General features: G+C 42.9%; 1 protein-coding gene across 1 annotated transcript; it reads left to right on the forward strand.

Moving 5' to 3' along the window:
- Positions 1 to 1761: 1761 nt before the first annotated feature.
- apln (apelin) lies at positions 1762 to 24091 on the forward strand. Its single transcript, XM_018694219.2, has 3 exons — positions 1762 to 2345; positions 16226 to 16398; positions 19633 to 24091. The coding sequence occupies exons 1-2, from the start codon at positions 2279 to 2281 to the stop codon at positions 16390 to 16392; spliced, it is 234 nt and encodes a 77-aa protein (XP_018549735.1). The 5' UTR covers positions 1762 to 2278; the 3' UTR covers positions 16393 to 16398; positions 19633 to 24091.
- Positions 24092 to 25513: the final 1422 nt, after the last annotated feature.

Consider the following 25513-nt stretch of genomic DNA (forward strand, 5'->3'; position numbering starts at 1 on the left):
CTGTTAATTTGAAACAACTCCGCAGGCAGTTATCTCATATTGCTTTAAAATTATTCCTCAATGTTGGATTGGATTGAATTTTGAATTACTCCTAACTACTCCTAACTACTAAGTGGGCTGGTAATGGCGCTATAATCCCCACTATCTCTCATTATGTACAATTGCCCGCGCTCTCTGTCAGTGATCAGTGAGCACCTCTGAGAAAATGCCGTGAACAGATTCTTTTAAAGGCACTTGGGCGAATTATCTTTCAGCTAAAAAAAGGACAGGCTTGGATAAGCATCTTTAGCCCCCGGGGGCTTGGCCACCCCTGAGGTGAGAGGATTGCTTCACATGAAGTGGAGGCTTCAAGTGCTGCATGTAAAAATGGAAGGTGCTCTTGTTGTTGGATCTCAAGTGGGTGGCACAGACATGTTGCCCTCTGGGACCCGGAGCCTTAAAGAGACAATGGCCAGGCTGTGTGAAGCGGGGGCTGTGGAGTTGAGGGTCACAGGGCCCCTCTGCTCAGGTCCACGCCACTAAAGTGACTGTTTAGTGACAACACATAGAAAAGGGGTTTTGTGGAAGACTTTAGTGGAGGCTGTGACCAAAGGCAGCCTATCCATCATGTGTCACTGCGGCCCTTTGGGGACTTGGATATATGGGCTCAAAAGTGAACTGACGCCTTGTAAACAGTATATCACAAAAACACCTATATATATGCTTATTAAACTGATATATGTTTTGTGCATATTTTCTTCATTGGCCTATGGGTTTTTCTATTCAGTGTGGTGATCAGTTTTCTTCTTTATTGGTTCTTCTGTTTAAGATTGATGGTCCAGATCTGGAGACTGAATTATACAATGTCGTAAGAGGGTGGGGATCAAATTGTTTGTGTTTCTTTTACATAATTTTGCATGCATAGCATAAAGCGCAAAATTTATGGTCCTCCGCGAATGTTTTTTTCTCAAGAGGGGATGCAGAAACTTGTCGCCTTGATGTTGCTCTATGGCAAAACGCGATAAGAAAAGTTGTTGTACATCTAGTGCCTGCTTACAGTTCTCACAATTCACAGCAAGAAATGCAACCTTTCCTGTTTATTGTCTGATAAACAAATGAAAAAAACACAAGTCAACTTATTTTATAGCCATGAAGGGTGGTGGTTTTCTTACAGCTTTTGTTCGTGGAAAGAATATAATCTGAGTAACAAAATAAAACAAATGACTTCAGGGGCGGTGGAACAAATAGCGCGAGCGATGGGATCGGGCAGAGTCTGATAAGTTTTTTCCTGCGGTTACTCCCAGTGTCACGGACGCTAACTTCAAACGGTACGAATGATTTAAGCCATACCTTTAGCCGAGACAGGGCTGCCAGCACCACTGTGGGTAAAGAATAGTGTGAGGAAGAAAGGTCTATACAGCTGGCGCAGATACAAAAGCAGGAAAGCATGAACCTCATCTCACACCTTCCCTTCTTTCATCTACTTCCCCTCATAAGCTGGTATTTTGATTCCTGGATTCCTGGCAAGCGGCCGTGTTTGCAATTCAAAGAGTTTTCAACAAGAGCATCTGTTTGGGTATTATCATAAACCTGCATGCAACCCCCCACCCCACCCTTCACCTCCCTACTCCCCCTCCCTCCTGCTCTCTTTCCTCCGCCGTGTGCACTTGCATGTTTGTGGAAAAGGGGTGGAGAGGGTGGGTGATGGTGGGGGCTTTTCCGTGACCCACAGAGTCAGTGATACATAAGCCACATGACCAACTAGTCTCCTTATCCAAAGCAAACAGGACTCATACGCACACACACGGGCGCATGCACACGCCGGCAGACAGACCTGCGAGCTGACTTTCAGCACATTCACAGCTCCACTGAACTTGGCTCATGCTGTCGTTTCTCTGACAGAAGAAAAGAAGAGACACACACACACACACACACACACCTCCGTGGGAGAGCACAGATAAAGACGTGCTTTCAGTCTTGGAGTGGCGCTGTCACACACTGACATACAAATACGCATTTAGACAAATACACAGGCACAGTCAGGGAGCCACCACACACACACATTCCCACAAATTGACACACTCACTTCTCCCATACACACACACACAGGGGAGCAAACAGTCTCTCTCTCTCTCTTTCTTGCTCGCTCAGCTGCTCTCTCTCTCCCCCTCTCCCTCACTCACTCTCTCTCTCCCTCCCATCCACACACACACACACACACACACACACACACACACACAAACACACCACTACAGTATATCAGCGAGTGACTAGCGGAGAGCCAGAGGGGAGTGCAGAAATGAATGTGAAGATCCTGACGCTGGTGATTGTGCTCTTGGTGTCTCTGCTGTGTTCTGCCAGTGCTGGTGAGTACAGGAGCGGCCAGCCTCGTCGCCGGTCGTCTCTCTTTGCTTTCTATTTCTCTCTCTGTTTGCCTTGGGCTCGTGCAGGCAGCTGTAGTTGATCAGTTACCCAGCATGGTTAGCCTTGTGTGGGCTCTAAAAGGCAGGAATATCAGCACCTGGCTGTATACAGTACTGCACTGCAGTGGTTATACTGTCTGCTATTGTACTGTCATGGCTTTTATGGTAAACTTGAATGTGGTTTCTAGCTTAGATTGATTATTTTCCTCCCTGCCTCACCTTGATGTAAGCTTGAAAGACTTGGAGATGAAATGTGAAGAGGTTTTTATTGATGGACATTCATGTGTGGAGCTATTCCTAAGTGATAGATGGGCTGAATGTATGGGTGACTGTTGTGGCTGTTATGAAATGTAAGATATGCATGGCACATGTTCTGTAAGGTGGAGTGAATCTGATTAATTTATGGCTTGATGTATTCCATCTGACCCAAGTGCTATATGATTATTACATGACTGTGATTGTGCAGCGGGGCAACACAGCACCTATATATGCGTGCGTTCCTCCTGTGGTGATGATAATGAGGACTGTAATTGTTGTACGCATCGATGAGGGGAACACAGATCCCAGATGCATGGATTGTCTCCGGAGGGGCTCAGGCTTGATGCCTTGTCACAGTAAATTTCCGTAAAGTGCCGCTGCGTCTCTGGAGCCATTGTTGAACTAGATATGAATTCCAGCGTGGACCTAAAATGTCTAATATTTGGAACAAAAACATTGACTTGGGACAATCATACAGGGGCAGGGCATATTCTCTCTGATGGCTCATGGGAATAAATGGCTCATGAGAAATGGGCTGGGGGGTAGAGTTTGGAGACCGATGGGCAGTCTGCAGATGTGATGCAGGTAACATTGTGGTGTGAAAAAACAACACTTAGGCCTGTGTAAATGTCTGGACCATTCTTGGGATTATCACCTACCCACCAACTACAGCAGCTTGGAAGCCACACAGACAGAAGCTGTGTTTATATCAAATACTGTACATGTGGAAGATGCTATGTAGACACCACATTATAAGATACAGAGAATTAGAGAATTAGAGAATTATAGATATAGAATATAAGATGCTGCACACACTACATCTTGAAGATACAGGCCTGGGAATATGTATAATGTAAGATGCTATATAGGCAATATGTTGCTAGGTGCTGTATAGACTGTGGTTGAGAGATGCTGTGTAGACTTTATGCTTGCAAGATGCTGTCCACTTTGTGTATCGATCCATGGCCACAGCACTCACAGTTCCCATGCTTCCCAGCACATTCGTTTCAGTGACATGCTATTTTTGTCTGAGGCTCTCAGCACATGAGTAAATGGGAAGCAATTATCTAGCATCATGGTCAGTGTCGTTTTTCACGCCCTGCGTGTGGCTAAGCATGTTCCACGCCTGAAAGCCCATCGTGCTACACAAGCGACGGGGAAAACAAGGCTGCTGTGCCTCGGGCTTTCATGGGAGCTTATCCTTCTCAACGTTGTTCAAGTCATGCCGCTTATGTTGCCTCTCTGTTCCCTGGCTGCTACTGTAGTATCAGAGCTCCACTGACAGAGAGAGAAGAGAGAGGAAGGGAGTGAAAGAGAGGAAGGGATGCAAGTGTGTTGCGGCGTTGATGGGTGTGGGGAGGGATGCTAGCTGGAGTGTGTCTGCGTAGCACAAGCCTCTGCTACAGTATGCGCTGTCGCGGGAAGGTGTCGGAAGAAGCTCTGCATGTAGGCAGTGGGTGTGAAGCCTTTCATCTTGAGACAAACGCTTTTCCAGTTCAGTGGGCTTTCTCTCCCTCTCTCTCTCAGGCATCTGTGTGTGTGCATGTGTGTCTGAGAAAGAAGAGAGAGATGCACAGAGAGTGAGACAGACAGAGCATGTGTGTGTGCATTTGCAGAAAGCTGTGAATATAGACCTGAATCTGACTTATATAGGGTGGGGAAATGTACATGAGAGAGTGTCTTGGTTGTATTTATGGACGTATATGCGTATAAGTAAGAACTCCTAGTGCAACAGGCAATTCACCTCAACAACCTAATGCTGCTTACAATATTCAGCCAGTACACTAAAAGAGCTGCGGTGGCCTTCTCTATGTAATATTAGCATCCTTTAGGAGCGCACTTCAATTACCCATCCTTGAAAAGCACTCTGGCTCAGGAGTGGGCTCCAGCTTTAGACATGTGGTATCCATAATTCATCCCAAGGCCGATCACTCTTCCTCCCTGTGTAACTCTTAAGACTGGTGTATAAACAGTGCTTATTCTCAAAACATTCTCATGTCTGTCACAGCCTCTTAGAGGATATCAAAGCTTCATTTTCCTCCGCCATGGAAACACCCTGCCAATCCTCACCCAGGGACGCACAAGATAAAAACAATAGCAGCTGGCTCAGACACGCACTTGCCCACGCGCACACACACATATACACAGAGGGTGTAGTTGCGAGGCCTGGGTTGAACAGGTGAGGCAGTTGCGAGTGTGAGCGGGGCACGAGGCCCAGATCAGAGCCATTATCTGGCAGAGAAATCGTCTGCTTGGGAAGGGGGGGGGATTTTTATGAGAGCTGTCAGCAGTGCTATTATTCCATATTAAACTTTGATGTATTGTTGGGGCTGGCTGCTCCGCGGCACCAGCATGCAAACGTACTGTACTGTAGCCCACTTCACTCAGATGCTCAACCAAGTGTTACGGGTCAAAGTACAGCCAGAAAGAGGAGGGCTACGGTACACGCAGCCACTCATTAAAACACCTACAGGCATAAAACTCGTGCTTAGCGAGGTCTGATTATTTAGTGAAACAACATATACCTAAGGCTGTAACCAGGAAGCTTTAAATCATAATCCCGGGTTTTTCTAATGTAAAGAAGGTGTTTGTGCCTATGGACGTGATTACGGTGGCCTGTGGAGAGAACAAAAAGCAGTTAAACTTTTCCAGATGTCCAGGCATAACATAATAACAGTGGGTAAACAGTTGTGTCAAAGGGGAAGCAGTGGAAAGGTTATTAGAGGATTATGGAGAATCACAGAGCCTTTTTCCTTTTTTTTTTCTTTTGAGGCACAGGAGCTTGTGAGCACCAGCTGGGTTTATGTCACATACACACACACACACACATGCTCACACAGGGTCAGATGAAATCCATTTCATGAAGAACCTGGATTTCCTCTTGATGCAGCATTACAAGAAAATAGAGCCTGCAGCCTGCAGCATCAGTGTAGTTTGTCTGCTGCAGAAAACTCACACATACACACACACAAACTTGTTGGTCTGACTGTCGCTGTGAGGACACTCATTGACACAATGCATCCCCTAGCCCCTTACCCTAACCTTAACCATCACAACTAAATACCCATCCCCAACCCCAACCTAAACCCAAATCTAAACCTAACCCTAAAACCAACTCCTAAACCTCTAACAGCTCTTTGAAGTCGTGAGGACCGGCCAAAATGTCGTCATACAAATGGTTCTGAACTATAACTTGTCCACACAAACATAGAAAGATACACACACATAGATACACACACTCTCTCTCTCTAAACAGAGTTTGAGAAGTGAGTAAAGAGTGATTTGTTATCCTCTTGTTTGTCTCTTGTTTATCCTGTGTGGGCTTAAATAGTAGCGCTGAAGCTATGTTATTATGATCCACACATTATCTGTGTTATCTTGCTTGGGTTTAGGGGCGGGCATTTGACAGTATATAACCTGAGACGGTATAAATTTGTCAGCTGTCAGAGATTTTGCCTTATTGTTTACACTGTGGTAGCAAACCCTTTAATATTTCTGGATGTATTGTGCTGTATCCACATCACATTGTTTAGACTGTGAATATGAGCAGCCAAGAAGGAAGTAAATCGTGAATTTCTGACAGTGGTGATATCTCCCACTTGGTGAAAGGAACTACAGAAGTGTCAACAAACTGCTAGCAAAATGTCTGTAGCTGGCGGTTTCTGATATCAACATTAATATCATGAATTCAGCTAATTTAAAAGTAGCTATACCCTGTTTGTTTGTATCCAGTTTCACTTGTTAATGAACCACTACAAATACATAGCACCATTTGAAGAATTACTTTTATTTGTTAGGTATTTAAATTGTTGGAAAAACTACAAACAGACATCCCTGTGTGGCTATTTTATCTATTAACAATTTCTAGATCAAAATATACTGTTGTCATGATATTAAATAACACATATTGTGACAGAAGATCTTATCCATATTGCCCACCCCTGTAGCAATCAGAATATGCAACTCAGTCTACCTGTAGGTTTCAATGAGGAGATTTTTCTGCAATAAACCAACTTCACATCTGTGTACTATCACCCAATGTCAGCTTGGTGAATGGCGCTCACAATTGCTCTGAAGTGGGTGGGAGCTGAGGAAGAGATTTAGTGAAAAATCATAACTCATTTGGTAGGGATATAAGGCTAACCTTTGGGCTAACGTTCCCTGGAGAGCTCAGCTGTTGAAGACTTTGGCATATGCGACTGCCAGGCTGCTGTAATGTAATTCAGAACGCTTTGAATGAATAAATCTACTCACTTAGATTTTCCCTTGAGAGCAAAATGCAGTGAGAGGAAGAGAAAGCGGAGGGGGGGGGAGTAAAAGACGGGCCAAGGGACAGAAAAATAAAAGGGTGGACAGGAAGAGAGGCTATCTGGGAGCTGGGAGGTTGTGTAAGCTCTCCGTGGTGAGGGAGCTCACAGCTACGTCTAAAAACTCACAGCTGGTGGTCTGGTTCGGCTTTACAGATTTCATATGTGAAATAATGACACTTCTTGGAAGAAGAATCCAGTTCTGCTAAATATGCTAAATTACTTGTAAATGAAATTCTGACTCCATTCTGATTCATTAAGTACAGGTCCTTAGCAGACCCCTCTTTGAGTTTTGAGGGCACAACCTGGAGGTTTGGGCAAGGGGGCAGTGGGGGTGCAGACAGAGGTCTGTGGGGGGGGGGTCCTGTGTTAGCCAGACCTCATGTGATCACCAGACCCTATCCTCAAGCCTGGGGCGCTCCTTACAACTTAATTAGAGCCAGATATTTTTCAAAAACTGCTCTGTTTTCCACCAGTATCCAATATTAAAGTGATTTATGACTCTCTTTTTGAACATTAAGTGTTACATTTATAGCGGTTGTCCCGGCAGATCAGATTCCTGATCACGATCTGAGTGGACATTTTTATTAACGGGCTGCCAGACCACAGAATAAATATTGCGGTCTTTAGGAATGCAGGTGCTTTAATTACTTTCGTGTTCAATTTGTAGGAACCCAGAATGGAAAAATATGGCTTCTGTGTATTGCTTTAGAGATGTCATTTGTGGTAGAAATTCATACTTGAGCAGCTAAAACGTAGGGGTAGATGTGAATATACTTTGGAGAATTAAATAAATATGGTTTAGGGTATTGTCACCATTAACGTCAAACCTCTATAGGCGCCATAATGGATCAGTGAGATTTCATTTATAGCTAAAAGTGCTGCACAGCTGGCTGTTGTTAGGCTGTTCTAAGTCAGACAAGGGATTTCACTGCTGTGAAGATGGCAGTGTGGATTGGTGCTGTGGAGGGCGTAGAGGGACTTAGTAGATTTTGGGTTCATTTAGTGACGCCCCCACTGGGATCTGTCTAAACTCCAAGCCTTAGGCAACAGGATGTGTGTGTCTCCTCTATTCTCGGTGTATTATAGGATGTGGCTGGTGCATCTCATGAGATTTCAAACTGTCATGTACCTTATGTTCTTGCCTTAAATTAAATGCTTGAAAGTGGAAATTGTAAGATCTCTTCCATCTTCCACGCAACTGGGTCCCTTCTGTGACCACATAGAAATCATTCTTTTTTTTTTAAATCATGCATTATTCATCACAACACGCTCTGTCTTTGATCACAAATGTTATTTTCCCTGGGAGACTATTTTACACGTACAGGTCTACACTTAAACGTTGGTCAATCTAATGATCTGCCACTGACTAATAGCATGGCTCTCCCCACAGACCGTTTCCTGCATCAGGACAGGGGCCCCTCACTCCATCTCTCTCACCGAAGCCGCCCTGCACTCAGGGCCCCCCTGAGCATGAACAAATGTTTGTAAAAATGGGAGAGCAAAACAATATATGGAATTCATAAACACACATCCACATCAGGCAAACAGTTTATCCTAACAGCCGATGAAAACAGGAGGACGCAGAGGGCCAATAAACACTGAACTTCAGCTCACCTGCAGCACTGTGCAGTTGAGCCTGTCAGTAAAAGTCTTTAAGATTTTTATTTCTTCACAAAATATGTGTGACGAGATTGCTTACTAAGTTTCATTGTATAGCCTTTACCCAAAAGGGCTTCTTCTCTGCGCACCATATGCTTAGTATATCAGCAATAAAACTAGGTTGTAGGAGACACATTCATTAGACACAGGTGCTGCAAGGTAAAGCAAAGTAGAGCAAGAATTACTGACAAATTAATACTAGTCACACACACACACACATATATATATATGTATATATATATATATATATATGAGATTAGAATTAATTTGTCATATATATATATATATATATATATATAGGTACTTTTATCCCAGTGTGACCGTATTGTTTATCCTCTATAGCTTTGAGCGTCAGAGCAATTGTTTTGGATTCTATAGTCTGGTTGAGAGGTAACACGGTCTGATGCAATGTTGGTGCTATTTTCCTTTAATAGTACTGTACTGTATATGCTGTGGGGAGAGGCGATGGTCCCCTCAGGCATTAAAAGCTGCAGTGAACCCTGTGCTGTGACGTTACTCTCCCTCTTTCTGTTTCTCTCTTTCTCCCACGCCTCAAATAGGAGAGGGAACGCAGGTTCACAGCATTGGGGGGGGGTGATGACACAGGAGAGGGAGGGGCTGTGTTTCACATCTGATTAGCGTGCCCATGGAAACGGTTGGTTGGAGGATCCCTTTGCCCTTGACATGCAATCTCTGGAGATTAGGGCAATGGTTGGTAGCCGTACCTACCTACTGTACCTGCCATGCGCACAGATTCAGAACGCTGCTGAGAACGGAAACAGCAACAGCAGTAGCAATAGCAGCATCTCTCTTGCTCCTGCCCTCACTCCTACAGGAAAGTTGTGAAAAGAAATCTCTCCCTTTGGAGTTATTTTATGTTTGCTTCTCTGACTGCTCATGTTCAATAGGCTCCAACCAGCAGTAACCTTATAGCCACAAATTCACCCCTTCAAACTGGAGTGGGATTGTGAATAAACCAACAGGCAGTCAAGTGGTGAGGGGAGTCAGTGGCTTCATTAGCTGGCTCAATGCTGCTGCCGGCCCTTTGAACTCACAGCGCTCTGATCATAGCAGAGTACGCAGTCTCACACCTCATCATTTCATACACTCTCTAATTCAGGAGCATATATAGCACCACACTTCACAGGCGGCTGACTAACTCAAAGGGACATCTGCAGAAAGCCAGAAACTAGAAGGCTGCACAGTTTGTTTTTAATTTGTCCTGAAACCTTTAGTGAGGAGGGGGAGGGGGTTGCTTTCTGAGCAGGGAGGACGAGGGGTTAAGTTTAAAAGCTTCAGTCATAAGAGCAACTTTTCATGCACTTTGGTTTCCTCAGTGGAGTTTGTATAGACAAAGCCAGCCTTCAGCTCAGCCACAAGCCCTAGCATTATCGCTGAACAACAATGCTGCATATCAAACAGTCCCCGACAGAAATAAAAGAAAGTGCTCACGACCAAAACAAACCCCCCCTGAGAGGAACACTCAGAGGCCAAGTGCTGTGGCCCACTGAGGACGTTGAAAACATCGGGGACACAGTCAGAGGGCTGCTCATGGATTCAGTGAAATTTGTAAATTGAGAACCTGGTCGTTTTCAGCTGACAATGTCATTCTTTTTGCTCCAAACTGAGCGCCTTTCATGGTGGCTGCCATGGTAACGTGGTCTGAAAGTCGGCAAGCAATTGGTACCAGTTTCTGCCAAGGCCCAGACTTACTGGTAGGCATGCGATAAGCAGCATTTCCGACACTAAATGTTGGATTGTGAAAGCTGAACAACAAGGGACAGCCTCCTTAGTTAGGCACCGTTCCATATGTGCAGAATGAATGTGTGGGGAGGCTATCAGGCAGCTAGCAAATCCCCAGTATGACACTGTAGCAGTGCTGGGACTTATTCTAGGTTAAAAGAATGTTTGGCTTGTATCTGGTACAATTAACACATCTCATCCTTGGCTAAATAATCCTCATCCCCTAATGTGCTTATGCAGTGGGAAGCATCTCTGCCCATGACATGTCTCTGTCTGGCTGTGTGGGTTAGTGTGTCTGTGGTAATGGCATGCTATAGAGGGATTCATTAGCTAAAGCTACTCCTCTGCTTTTAGTGAATGAAGGAGGGAGGCACACAATGGAGACAGCAGGCCTGCTCCTCCAACGTCATGGTAATAACCATGGCTACACACACCAGGGTATTTATTCTTCCTCTCTCCCACTAACACAAATATTGTTCTGTTGCCCATAAGGATTATACACACACTTAATAAGCTACAACTACCTCCCATATACAGCAGACACAAATAATGCTGCCGTCTTTTATATTACTGGGCCTGTCTGGAGAATACTGCAATGGTGGTCATTGCTTTATTTATGCAACAGAAACCAAATCCATCATTACATCAGAATATGTTGTTAGCCAATGTTATCGTATTAATAGTGATTATAATTGTGAAAAGAGGGAAGGAGCTTTGAATGGGCCCACACTTTAGTCCAATCATAGTGCTTACAGAGAGGAAATCTCAGTTCCAACAGAGACAAGACTCATGCTAGTGGCTCTGTGAAGCTGTACTTTGGCACAGTGGTGCCTTGAGCATGCTAACATGCTGATGCTCAGCTGGTATAATGTTTACTATGATCACCATCTTAGTTTAACGTGTCAGCATGCCAGCGTTTTCTAATTAACACAGATGAGGGTGACAGGAATGTCATTATCTGAGCAGGTATTTAAACCTAAACCAAAGAATTTGGTAAATTTAAATTGTGTCCACATCATGGTGCTAAATGGAAAGCTGAGGAATCATCAGTTACTTCATCCTGTGGATATGAATGTGTGCACCACATTTCACATTAATCTATCCAAGAACCAAGAATGTCTGCACAAAAATTTGTTCCAATTCGTCTGGTAGACATTAAGCTATCTAAGTCTGACCTACTAGTGGTGCTGTATGAGAGACCAGGCATTCACCAAATTCAGAAGGATTCATCCCATAGTTGTTGCGATATTTCAACAGTAATATCACAGCGTGGTCTTAACTGTGGGCACCTCAGGGTTAACTCATTTCACCTTATTCCAGTACAAACTCATTCCCAGTCCTCCAGCTGTTTGTTTACACATCAGGATCTGTACAAACTACACTGAGCAGTATTCATAGCACGGAGGTGTCAGACGAGTGATGTAGGGACATTAGAAAAACAGAGGAGAGATGAAATGTTCTTGAGAAGCGCAGCCAACTGTGAAAGTAGATCAATGAGATTGCACACAATTGATTCATAATCAGTGTGACTGTGAGTGATGAGCACGATGGGTAAACAAACAGATAAGATTCAAGAGGACGGCAAATCAATTTGCAGTGACACAGAGAAAATGAAACACAGCAAGGATTAAATTTTGGCAGCCATGCTTGATTGTACATGTTTGCGTTTGATGCAACAGTTTCTAAACCACGAACACAGCCCTCTGCGTACTTGTTGCTACAGTTAGTCTCAGAGGCCGGTATAATCTCTTATGTCCTAGTGGCAGAAAAACCATTATGCTGTGGCTGCATTTACAAATGCAGACATTTGTTATGTGGTCGTTTTGGCAGTCGATACACACAAATCAGCTTTACAACTATTAATAAACAGCTCAGGCCCATTTGCCATGCTGTCTGTGTTCCTACACTGACACACAGCACTGTGATATACAGTTTGCTCTTGCCAGCCATGAGGGCAGCTGATGAACTTGGCATTAAACCAGAGGACAGCCATTTCTCTTCTCTGACTGGATGGACAAGTGCTGGATGATGTATATCTCTCCAGGCTCCACTGATGGACTGTCGTAGAATCAACAGGGATAAGCTGTCAGTTTTCCACTTTCTGCTGGGCCATTATAAGATGGAGAGCCAGCCATTTGAAAAAGACAACATAACAGATTTCACCTTAGGAGGTTAACGGTGAAACTAGGGCGGTTGAATTGGGAAGCAGCCAACCAGCTATTCATCATTAGTCTGGAGACTGGCCAGTCCATGACGCTGTCAACCATTCTCTCATCTCCACCTGACCACCTCCACCTCTCCACTTCTACCCTTCTCCTTTTTAAGGAGGCAGCAGTGATGCAAGCAGCCAGTAGCAGCAGTAACAAGGCATTCCTGAAATTCCCCGTTTATTAAATTTTAATTAGGGAATTACCAAGTGGGGGAAGATGTGTTGAGGTTTGGTGGAAAGAGGGCAAAACCAGGGCTCCAAGGTCATCATCAGTAGAGATAAGACACTTATTGCTGTGAGACACATGTTATCCTGCCATTTTACTGTTTTACCAGCTCAACATAAACATGGGAATCTCTCATGGGAACAGATCAAATGGGATACTGGAGAGGCTGGATCCAATTTCAGAGCAATAAGATAGCTGAGATATCTTTGTTTATGGAGAAGAAATATGCATTATCCAATGATAAACCTGCCATGGAAACAATCAAAAGGTCTTATCCAGATGCAACAGACACTGCCACATTCAATCTATATGTATTCCACTACAGATGGAGAGAGATACAAAGCTAGCTGTTGCTATATGTCATATCTGTCTGTCACATGGAGATGCTCTCCCTACAGGCTGCAAGAGTTAATCTATACTGCCACTGTTATCACTGGGGCCTGGCTTATTTTTAGCAGCTTTCATTACACTTTTCTATCCTGTCGCCAGATTGGATGGGTTGAGATTTGTCAGGAGAATCACGAGATGTTCTCCCTTCAAACCCCACTACCGAGCAGTGGCTGACAGTTCGCCATGGCAGGAGACATCTAAATTGTCTCATTATGGACCTGGGTTATGACAGCCTGAGCCACCCTTAGAGGAGCGGCAGATGAGCTGTGTGAACCGAGGTACAATTACTTTACCATCCTGCATTGAAATGTGTGTTTGTGTGTGTGCGTGTGCGTGTGCATGCGCATACTAGCAACTGAGTGAGACTCCGTGCGTCTGCTTGCAGCACCTGTTAAACTAGCCTGCTGCTTAAACTTCAGCTGCAGTTGGGCACAGTGTAGTACAGTAGTTACTGCTGCAAGTAACTGAGACATTTAAGGTGTCCGCGCGGTTTAACTGGAGTGCTTGTCATAAGCTCTTTTGCCATTTCTCATCCAGTGACTTTTGAGTGTAGCATTCTAAAATTCTGATCAAAAATGTGCATCATTAGCCCAACTTCTGCCCTCAGAAAACATCACACAAACTAGTATATAATTATACTAGTATATACTGACAACTTAAATAGCAAAGACTATAGCGTTGTGTTTCTGTGCGTTCAGCATCTAAATGCTGAGGGTATTTCAGGGGGCAAAGGGAAGCAGGGCCCCCTTCCTCCATAATACTTCTGTTAGCCTCAAAATCTACTCAAACACAGACTGTATTAACATTCAACCACCTGGATTTGAAGGAAATGAGCTGAATGCCTTCAGAATGTGTGAACGTCCCTCATTCACTGCATATCTGGAACAATAACAAAAGGATAATGCGCAGATTAGTGGTCCTAGGGGCAAAGATGGGCTTTAGATGCGAAAATATGCAACAGACTTTCCCTGCTGCAAATGAATTAGCCTACTGTTCGCCCACAAATATAGTGTGTAATGTGCTTGCGGAAGAAGATTAGCATGGAAATGAAACTTGAGATGTCTGGCATTTAAGGGATATACATTGAAAACATTCAACAAGGAGTCTGGCTCAGTCAAGCAATTCACCATTGTTTAAATCTGAAAGCTAAAAACCCTTCTCATTTTTTTCTCTCTTTTTCTGTGGAAGTTGCTCATTTGAAAATGTTCAATATGCCACAGCTGGTCATTAATTAAGAGAGGCTGCAGTGAGACTTGGTCTTGCTTCTAATAGCGTTTTGAATTCTGCTCTTGAAGAAAGCTGCCCTCCATTCAAACACACTGATCTTGGCTAATAAAGGATCTTGAGTGTTTTGAACACCATAGACAGGTTTTAAGAGACATTTATTCAAGAGAAGGTTTCAATCAGGCGACGTCCTCAGGGTCACAGCTGTGCCTTGTTCATATAACAGCCTGTAATATCACCGCTCAGGCACAACTAAATACACTGACTGATGAAGAGAATCTTAAGGAAACCAGGAAACTTAACATCAGCATGGCTTTTGTAAGCTGCTCAACTGCTGTCCTCAGTACACTTGCTGACTAATCTTAAGCTGTGTCCTCACTCAAGTCTCTGTAAACCTAAGGAAGGTTGTGCTCTTAGGAATGCTAAAAATGGTGCCAGTGTCTCTGAGGAATGTCATGACCCCGTGTGACTGATTTCAATCAGCTTTTTGACCGGAAATACCCAATGAGGTGATTTATGGTTTCTTTTGAGAAAAGAGGGTAGTTTGGCTCCGAGGAGGTCTTAAGGATCCTAAGAGAATGAGAAAGGTGTGCTGTTAAAGGGATTTTACTCATGAAGTTTAGTTACTCAGCCTGTGAAATCAATTGAACGATATTCTTTTGGCTCTGGAGGCAGCTTTCTAAAGTTTAAAAAAATAACCCTGACGATGTAGAGTTTGAAAGACATGGTTATTAAGGAGGCAGTGTTTTCAGAGTTTGACCCACACCGGGATCTAAAAGTCACAATATATCCCAGCCTCTGCTGCTTCAATTTCATTTTTTCAGATCTGTCTCTTGTGAGTCCTCCAGACTTTACAGAAGTCAACTACTAAATCACTGCAGTGTTCCCTTTAATCACATCTACACCGCTCCAATTCAGTAACTTAAATTTTTATGAGATTATTGAAGGACTATTAAAATGAAAAAGTACCCACAGTCTGTAGTCACTGAGATATTTAACCACTTCAACGTACCTAAAGAATAATAGGTCCTGGTCTGCTTTAACCCAAATTTTATTGGACTAAAGATCTGAGATCAGCTGCATTAAAGATCCCATTACAAGTAAAGGTCTGCAGCAAAACATTAAGAAAAAAAACCTCTAGTTCTCCAAGAGGAGGTTTTTCAGTTTGTGATGGTTAAAGGTCATAGAGACACTTGAGGTGGACCTAACCATTTAGAAAAGAGGGGCTTAAGGGGATCAGGCCACACTTATTGAGAGATGACTGAGAACATCTGGGATCGCTCTCTAACACACATATAGATGCTCACACACACACATCTTTTCATTCACACACATTGTCTGGGAGACACTCTTCTATTAAACTCATCTCTAATCTTGGATCAAACACTGCGACAGGATGCACCTCCACAAGGTCTGGTGCTGTGTGGTGTTTGTAATCTTGAAGGAGAGTGAGAGAGACATGAGACATGAGGGTTTGGGTGTCTCACTTCAGCCAGAAATGTGTCTATCTGCTGTGCTTTGGTTGCACCATGCTGACTTGATGAACTACATCACTGGGTGGGCTTAAAGAGGCCCACACACATGCACACACACACAGACACACTTATCTATACATGTCTCTTGTTTCCTCATCCATTACCATCTGTGATCCCTCTTTGGATCTTGCTACACATTTTCCTTAGGCACTGATGGGCTTGGCCCTTAATCAAGTCAAATATGATACTTTTGGTGAGAGGAGGCTGTGAAATCTATCTAAATTTTTGGGGATCTAATCGGTCTCTCGTCTATGTGTGTGTGTCCCCAGGTCCCATGGCCTCCATGGAGCATGGCAGAGAGCTGGAAGAGGCCTCCACAGTGAGAAAAATGGTCCAGCAAAACCCTGCGAGGGGTGGTCAGACCCACAGACCAGCTGGCTGGAAGAGGAGACGCCCACGGCCCCGTCTTTCCCACAAGGGGCCCATGCCGTTTTAGAGCAAGGTGAGTTTCTAGCAGCCTGGGGTGACAAGGCGTTCATTAAGTTTTGTTTGGTGAAGCCTGCCATCAAACCCGTGATAAAACAATTAGTGTCACACAGCAAAAGACTTTCTACCCATCTTGGATTCTCATGAAAAAGTACGTGCCTGTCTGTGCTGTGTTTGCCCTGTGGCCAACTTTCTGTCAAGTCAGACCTCCATGTTTCTCAAGAGAACATGAGCAAAAGTACTTCCCGATATATTAAATCATAACTGCTGACTAGTGAGGAAACAATTTCATAGAGGAATTTCTTAGAGGAATATGATGTTGAGTCCTAAAATACTTTGTTGGCAGAATCACTTTGGATGTTTTCGATGACGAATGGGAAACTCAAATTCTTACAGGAACACTGGAAACTCTGTTAATGACCATCGCAGCCAGACTCAGCTCCAACACAAGGATGTTATTGTTGGCACTGAAAAAAGTGCATGTCTTAACAGCTTACTGGACTTTAGCCTACCAGCTTGCATGCCTCCGTAGTTCGACGGATACTGTATTTAAGGCTACGTCATTTATGTCCTCGTATGTGAGACAGTTATACTTAGAAACCTAACCTTTGAGTCAATTCAGCTAGCATAAATCTTTTCTCTCCATTTGATTAAGTCAATTAAAACTCTTTATCCAAAGATAATACTTTGCAGAGTTGAGTTTCCTAGCTGTAATGCTTTTCCGCGCAGGAATGTTTAACTTGCTGTCAAGTAAAACAAGGTTTGGTGTGAAAACTCTTTCATCCAAAATCAGAGATAATATTTTACTTATCACCTTTTCATGGTTTAATTTTCTTCCTCCAAGCAAAACAAACCCTGCAATTCTATAAAAACAGATCAAGCTTCATTGAGAAACTAAAACATACAACAGCTAATTTAACGACATGATCAGATTTGCAGTATACACAGATTAAAACTCTCTTTGCAGTTGCTAATGTTTGCACATCTCTGCGAATAGAAGGCAACAGCAGTGCAATTACATCCCTGCACTGAGAAGCACCGGAGCCATTCACATGTCTCTCCCAGACACTGTGAGAGACAGGGAAATTTGACAAAACACAATATCCCCACAGGAGGTGCCGACCATACAACACTGACCCGCAGAGGTCCACCATAAATTAACGGCATGGTGAGAGGAGGCTGCAGCCAGAGAGTGTCGAGGCATGGTTAATCAGAAATAGGATCAAAGCCATAAAACTTTGGAAGCTCTACTCTCTAAAACTGCCAGAAACGTTTTACAATCTATGGCAAATTATGGATCATTATTGTTTTTTGGGTTTTTTTTGGACAAGGTTAGACTCCTTTTGAACTCACTCCTGCTTTCAATATGGGAGTCTAGAGTCTCACAACAAAGCTGAGAACAATAAGTAAGGTCAGTGTGTACTTGAGGGACAACACAGGTCCTCCAACTTCCCTCAGCCTGCCAATAAAATGTGAGAATCCTCTCTGCGAGTTGAGTGGCCAGAGCTTGTGTTCAGTGCCAGAGTGCTGGCCACACAATACGGGGAGCTTCAGGAAGTTGTGAAGCTCTGTAAAAAGTGAACGGCTCAGTGAGTCACAATGCTGTCTCCACAAACACCACTTAAACCACAACACGCTGAAGACTTCCTTTTTTTGTTCGCCTCCCACTCCGGCTACTCTCATTCTTACAAAGTTCATAGTTCACCTCGTTCCAGGGATTTCTCTGCATGCCGTGCCAATTTATCCCAACCTGACCAGAGTGGGAAACAGGCTTTCCATTAGCAGCGTTTTAGTGATAATGCTACCAACCTTCACAGAGTAAATGATCCAAGGAGTTACAAGTTCTTCACAGTTCACTTTCAGTTTGTTCAGTGTCTGACCTAGAGGAATTAAGTCTTCACGAGAGCTGATATCTGGCTTCAATCCACCCAACAAGCCATTTCTAACACGTCAGCTTGAAAGGCTCTGTTCATCCTCATGTGTCCTGCTTCCTTCTTCAGTTTGAGCTGATGATGGGAAAAACACCTCTGGAAGCAGCTGGCAATGCATTTTGTTTGATCAAAGCTTGAGTTCAATGGAGACATCCAGCTGAGGCCTTGTGAGACCTGTGGCAGACGGACTGTATTTGGATATGTCATTATCGGCCTAAAACTTCATTAAACTTAAGTGCGTTTTTAAATAAAGATTAAGAACGATGATTGACTTGTCAGTGTCCATCCTCCAGCCCTATCCTATTTAGTGACGTCTCCCCATTTCAGTGTCAAAAGCAGCTCATCTTTTATTCTCTACGACACCTGAGGCAAAGTTTGGCTTTTCATCATTACACATTCCAGATGTGAGCGACTCTGAGAAGAAAGATGGCGACCCCGGTCATCCTCTTTGAGCATCTGAGTAGACTCAGATCCGAACGTGCTATTACAACTCTTGGATCTAAGCCATGCCAGTGACAGTCTAAAAGACGACAGGATATTACAGATTTAAAGCCCCAGGCAATTTACAAAAACCCTTTGAGACCCTGAGTGTGAGAAAGCTCAGTGAATGAGTCTTCTGAAGAGTTTTTCCATCAAAACAATGTGGAGCAGCTCTGCAACTGCTCCCATACATTCACTCTGTGATGTAGTATGACTTCAAGGGGCTGCTGCACTGAGATCATACCGTGGACCCAAAAAGCACAAAGGATAACAACAAACAACGATACAACTCAGCAGAGATTAGATATACCGTACATCAGTTCTTGAGGCATTACATGACCATGGAAATATGCCATCTTGAAACAAGCGCAGGCTCTTATCATTGAATGAACCTTCTTGTCATGCAACAAAGCTTACAGCATCTGAAAGCTCAGGAAATTATCACAGGACAGTGGGTGATGAAGGGCGAGGGAAGATAAAAGATTCCCTCATTGTTAAGGAGCGAACCAGTCCCCCCAGCGAAATATAATGTCGGGCTTGTGTTCCACAGTGAGATATACAATTGTTTTTCTTACTCCCTGCTGCACTTTTCTATCAAAGACCGTGAAATCTGGTTGGAACATGTCCGGGATAACCTTTTCTTCTAGTTTTTAAGTGCAAGATAACACAGGGTAAAAACACAGTGAAAGCTCTGGCAGAAACTCCCTGTGGGGTGCCCTTATTGGAGAGGAAATTGAAATGTCTGCATGACTCATGAAATGATTTTTAGTGAAACAAAAAAACCACACACACACACACTGATGGCTCTTTTTCTGTGTTATTTTCCTCTGTCTTTGCAGGCACTGCTTTGAGCGCCCTCCCCCAGGTTCTGATTTCTATGCTCTTCCTTTGCCTTGGGGGGCCTTGCAACGAGGGGCCTACGCTTGCCCAGCCTGAAGAGTGATGTCCATAGCACCTGCTGGTTCTTCAAGCAACTCTGTCCACAAAAAAATCAGGACAAGCCGCTCACCCTCAGCTCTAGGAGGAATTAGGGGCAGGGAAGGGGGGTGGGGGGGTATTGGGCCCGAGCTATCAGACTCTATTTCTCTGTCTCTCTCTTTCTCTTTCTCTCACTCCCTCACTACTTATCTATCTCTGTCTTCTCCCAAGTGTTTTTTTTCCCTATCATTTGCTTAATAGAGCCCAATCATAGTGATCTCCCTGAGTGTCTCACACACTTTGCATGACATGTGGTGGAGAGGGAGCCCGGTCAAAACAATCTGAGTCTTAAAGCATCTGTCACTTCTCCATGTTGTGATATTCCCATCTCTCAGATCCAAGGTTACTTCAGCCGCTGATTTCTTTGCTGTGTAGCTACTTAACAGCTTTACTAGCGGGTGAGGGCGCTGATCATGCAGAAGGGCAGTGTCAGTTTTAATAGTTGACAATAGCAAATATTAAGTTCACTTATGATCCTCTGGATGTCTGCTGCGTAAAGGAATCCAAGGTTTCGTGTTTAAAAATGGAAGAGCAAGAGTGTCACATCTGAGCGACATTAAAACCATCACTTAATTATCATTATTAATGGTGCTTTGTACCTCCTAATGACAGTACGTCCACATGCAAAGTAAAGCTGGACTGAAAAGAGAGCACATATCGTCAAAACTATTTAAGTGACAGAATAATTCCTTCATTTAGGAGATTCTTTAATCCAAAGCTATTTTGGTGTTTCTGAACTCATTAACACCTTAAGGGGGGGTTTACTGACACGCTCAAGGTTACTGTAACATGTCCCACCTTGGATGAGTCCTTTGACCCCAAATCCCAATCCCAATCCTGTCCCCAATCCCCAGCCTTCGCACCACACTGCTGCCCTGCGCAGCTGCTCTACACGACTGTTAACTGGCAGGGGCAGTCTGCTCCACCGACAGGCCGCCTTGCCTTTTAATGAAGTGCCAAATAATAACCTTCTCCACAATGCTGCCAGGAACAAAGGAATGAAAGGTTAGGGAGAAACACATTACCTCTTGTTTGAAGTCTTGATACACTGACACATTATGCATTTTAAATTTCTGCAAACAGAAAAAAACCCACTTGAGATAATGTTAAAAGCAAGGAGGACAAGTTAAATTAGACCAAAAAAAATGAAAGAAAAGAAAAAATATGGAAACAGTTTCAAAGCAAACAACAGCTTAAATAACATCAGCCTAACACTAGTGCTCTGGCTGTTTTAACATTCAGCATAAGGTTGGTTTGACCCCTTGACCGATATCTTTCACTGACAAAATGCTATGCCTTTCCATCATACTGGAATATATTACTGTTTATGTTTATTTCTGTGTTATAAGTAGTTTTATTTCTTTTTTCTCAGGGTGCTGTGATAGAGGCTTGTACTAGAGCAGTCTATTTTGTGCATTTATTTAACAAAACACAAACATACAGTACATTTAAAGCTTATATGAGCATATTTTCGTATACTGTATCTTTACTCTCCCTGTATGTATTCACCTATATAGCCATGTATCCAGATTCAGTCCTTTCTAGATCATGATCCGTTCCCTACGTTATGTTGGGTACAGTTGCCTTTCTAGTCTGCCCTTCCACAGCACAGGTGGTCGTGGCTTTGATCATTACGCTCATTAAATCCTAGAGTTAATCTTTCTCAGATGGATCTCCCCAAGGCTGACCGGGGCCACTTAGTCTGAGCTCATTGTTAAATTGGCTTAGACTGAAACCACACCCTTCCCCCTTTCCAATCCCCAAACCCCTGCTGATTCAGTGTGTAACCATGTAACATATTAGGACTCTAACCTGTAGAGCAGCCACCTTGCAATCGTTCGTTGTGTATTAGGTGTGCGGAGCAACTTCCTAGTTGTCGTTTTTGCTTTTTCTTCCATTTGGATTTTAGGTGAAGATCTGATTTCAATCCACTGCAATTCAATCAGCAAAACACCCTACTTTGAGTCAGTTTTGACCAAATAAGGAACTGACAGGTTAACCTAGATTTCAACACCTTTTCCCTCTCGCCATGTCTCATGCAAATATTATAATAAAATGCAGAGTCTTCTCAGCCCCAGCATGAGAAGCTTTTATTAAGAGAGCATCTAAAATCACAGTGGTAATCCACCCAGCCAAGCTCACCTTGATTAAAAATGTATTAAATCCTAGGGCACTGTGAAGAGTAATAATTTCAGTTCCACCATTATTTTTTCATATCCGCTTAGACAGAGATGTAGATTTCATTAATGCTCCTCGGGAGTGAGACAGCTTTGCTCAGGATGTCTCATCTATTATTGGGGAAGATAGTAGGAAGATATGAGCTGGGGATGGAAGTTCAAAGCTGCAGGAGTTGGGATGCTGGAAGTAGACTAGGTCATGACAAGGGGTTCAAATCAATATTTCCCCCCCATCTCAGAAGTTATTGTTACGGAGCCGAGCAACGTCTGTATCCGCACTGTTCTTCATGAATGTATCCTCACCATCTGCACCAGCCATGCTGCCCTTTCAGAGACCAGAGCAAACCAATGTTTATGTGACGTACCCTTTTTAATCTTGGTCTGGTTATCAGTTGAATCCAAAAAAAAATCAAAAAGCCAAATATCCCACTGATCCAAAGCCTCCAGTGTCAACAAGTCCCAACAAATAGACGTGGCTTTGCTCCAAGACTTCTCTGTATGGGTTTGCAAGGCTGCACTTTTGCAATTTCATTATGCTGCTGGAAAAATACACCCTGAAAACAAGAGTCTCTTGGTATGGAATGGTTTTCCAGTGTATTGTGACAATTTTTTTGTCTGATTCTTGTCTAGCTGGTTGTCCAAAGCTTACTTTTTTGAATACAGTGTGAAAAGCTGTATCTTTTGTGGATGTAACAAAATAGAAAAGTAGTCTGCAGCACAATATGTCGTGGACACGTGAAAGCTTTCAGGCATTCTTTTCTTGTAGATCATAGCCCACAGCCCTCCCCTGCACATCAGGTTAATGGGCCTTGTGGTGTGGAAGGACAAGCACGTCCAGGCTCAAACTGAAATGGTAAACCAATACATTATGCTCGGGGAGCAAAACCATTTTCCTTAATGGTCTTTTCCAGCAAGGCTTACACAAGAGAAACGATTCCTATCCTCTCAATGTTTCTTCTCCAGTTCCTCTTCTCTGTGACCATCACAAGGCCTGAGTAATGTTCCTATGCACTTGTTAGCATGTTTTCCTGGTAGAAAAAAATGTTTGTTCTGAGAACTTGCCCCATTGTGTTTTAGTTCTTTTTGTCCAAATGCATTTGGCTGGGAGTGTGTAAGGAGTGGGGATGAGCAGAGAGATAGATACAGTATGTGTTACTGGTGGAGATGAGAATAAGCTAGCAGCAGGTTTTAAAATATTAGCTTAGCCATTGAGCTCTGTTTCCCAATAGTAATAGACACAACCCCCCAACACAAAAACTTCACATGAAAACACAAGGTTTTTATGTTTTGTTTTTTTTTTAATCCTATTGTCCTTGTAATCTCTGTTCTCTACCAGACACAGTTCCTTTAAAATTACACAGAACCAAACTTTTCATTCATTGTGGAAATGGAAACAGAGTTGGCACGCAACACATTCCATGATTTTACCTTGTGAATCTCTAAGCCCATCAAACTGTATCATGTTGGCCTTCGGAGTGGGTGTCTGCAGGATCAAGTGGCTGATATTCAATCCAATGCATTCACACATTTCCACCAGCTGGGCAATCCAAAGGATAACTAGATTTTATTCCCCCTGTGGGAAATGACTATGATCTGTCATTATCTTGGAGCCTCAAAATGAGACTTCCTACACCCAGAATAGCACAGGCCCCTCCTGCCTTGATTGCGACACATTCTCCATCTATGTAACCAGTGTGTCCGAGATCAGCTACATTCAGAACAATCTGAGGAGAGATGCAGTCTGTTAGGCTTACACGCCATCGCAACAGTGTTACTAGGTCTCAAGCAGATACCATTTGAAAGACAATGTATTACTCCTGAAACGTATATTCTGTTTATGGTGTGTGCTCATATTACTCACCAGGCCAAATGTACAGTCCCTGTCTCTGTTTTGATGTTGAACTGGGCAAAAATAAATGACATAAATAAATAAATAAAACAAGTGTATCAGAAATGGTTGAAATACTGTGTACATATTTGAACTTTTGGTTTCTAATTTATAAAAGATAAGCTTTAGCTCTTGGAGTACTTATTTTATTTTTCCTTTCATGCGTAGCTTTGTGTTTTTATTTTCTATTTCTGTAAAGTGTGTAAATATATCTTTATGATAATAAGTAATATTAAAAATCTTATTTTAAGAAAACACTGCCTCATGTCTTTTTTTTTAATGAAAAAGCAGGTTATGGTTATCATGGTCATTGTTTCAGTTTAGTGTTTTAGCATGCTACTATTTGTTTATGAGCAGTAAACACAAAGTGCACTGACATGATGATGGTGCTAAATAAAAGATCATCAATCAATCTCCAGTACTTGAAAAGAAATCTCCCTCAAAACCACAAATGTCAAACTCAGATTCATCCTCTGGAAACCACGAATATCTGTACAATGGTTTGTGCCAACAAATCTTACTTCAGATATTTTACTTGATAACAGAGAATTTAATGGAAATATTTAGATAGTTGTTGAGGCATTTTCACTAAAAAACTAAAATGTCAACCTGCTGGTGGCACTAGAAGAACAGCCATGGGATCAATAGTCAGACTTCATCTTCTGGGGACCAAATTTAAAGTATATCCACCCAGTATTTGTTGAGATATTTCAGTCTGGACCACAGTGTTTAACTGACAGACTAACAGATATTACCATCCAGATGACAGCCAGAGGTAAAGTGAACAGTATAAATCTTATAATGGAGTATAATGTACAGCTGACATTTAGTGAAACTGTACTTGGCAGAGACATTTGTCATCCTCTCTGTTCAGAGCAGGGAGTGACACAGCCTAGAAACATCAACAAGCCGACTCACAATTGTTCAATTCAAATGGGATGCTCTAATCACAAAAAATCAGCCGCTTCATCACTCAACAGAAGTGCTTGGCTACTGAATATTTACTCTCATTGTTTTTTAAATATTTCACTTCAAGTCAGCCCAGTTTTTAACATTTGTGTAGCTGAACCTGGCCTGCATACTCAACAAAAGCAACAGCAACATGTTTACCTGACTGTCAGGGCTATTAACCTTTACCTTCAGTTGAGTCTCGTATAGAAATTCATTCGTTGCAGTACGCACATGCCTTTGGAAATGTAAATCAACTCCTCATCCATTAAGGAACACTTCACCAGTGACAGGTAGCCTTTTCAGACCTTATAGTGCATACTAAGCACGCTGCACATTAATGCAACGCAGCTGCTGAGCATGCAGTCAGACTTTGGATGTGTCTAGATGCACTGAGATTCAGCATGCATACATGTCATATCTACATACAATGGAGGCTCCTCCAGTTGTTACTGCTGGATAATCAAAAAGGAATTCAGTGGGGGTAAACACAGTGGGTTGAGACATTGATATTTCTGATTTTTTACTATAAGAATAAACCTGTCCAAGACTCTCTAATTCTTTGATTAATCCTTTTATATTAACTATGTGTAGATTCCTGTGTTTACTAAAGACGTGTATGCTTAACATTTACAGAAACATTTTACAGAGGTTACACTAGAAATTATGCATTTGAAAACTTCCCATATGCTACTTTCTCATTATGTTGTTGATCTAAAAAGAGAGCCT

This window comes from Lates calcarifer, linkage group LG8 (genome assembly GCF_001640805.2).
Source record: "Lates calcarifer isolate ASB-BC8 linkage group LG8, TLL_Latcal_v3, whole genome shotgun sequence".
NCBI classification, from domain to species: Eukaryota; Metazoa; Chordata; class Actinopteri; family Centropomidae; genus Lates; species Lates calcarifer.

What these genes read in the sequence shown, in the direction of transcription:
- apln (XM_018694219.2), top strand. Translation starts at nt 2,279, where the DNA reads ATGAATGTGAAGATCCTGACGCTGGTGATTGTGCTCTTGGTGTCTCTG. An exon ending in GCTGTGTTCTGCCAGTGCTG is followed by an intron (nt 2,346 to 16,225) that starts GTGAGTACAGGA and finishes GTGTGTCCCCAG; the next exon opens with GTCCCATGGCCTCCATGGAG.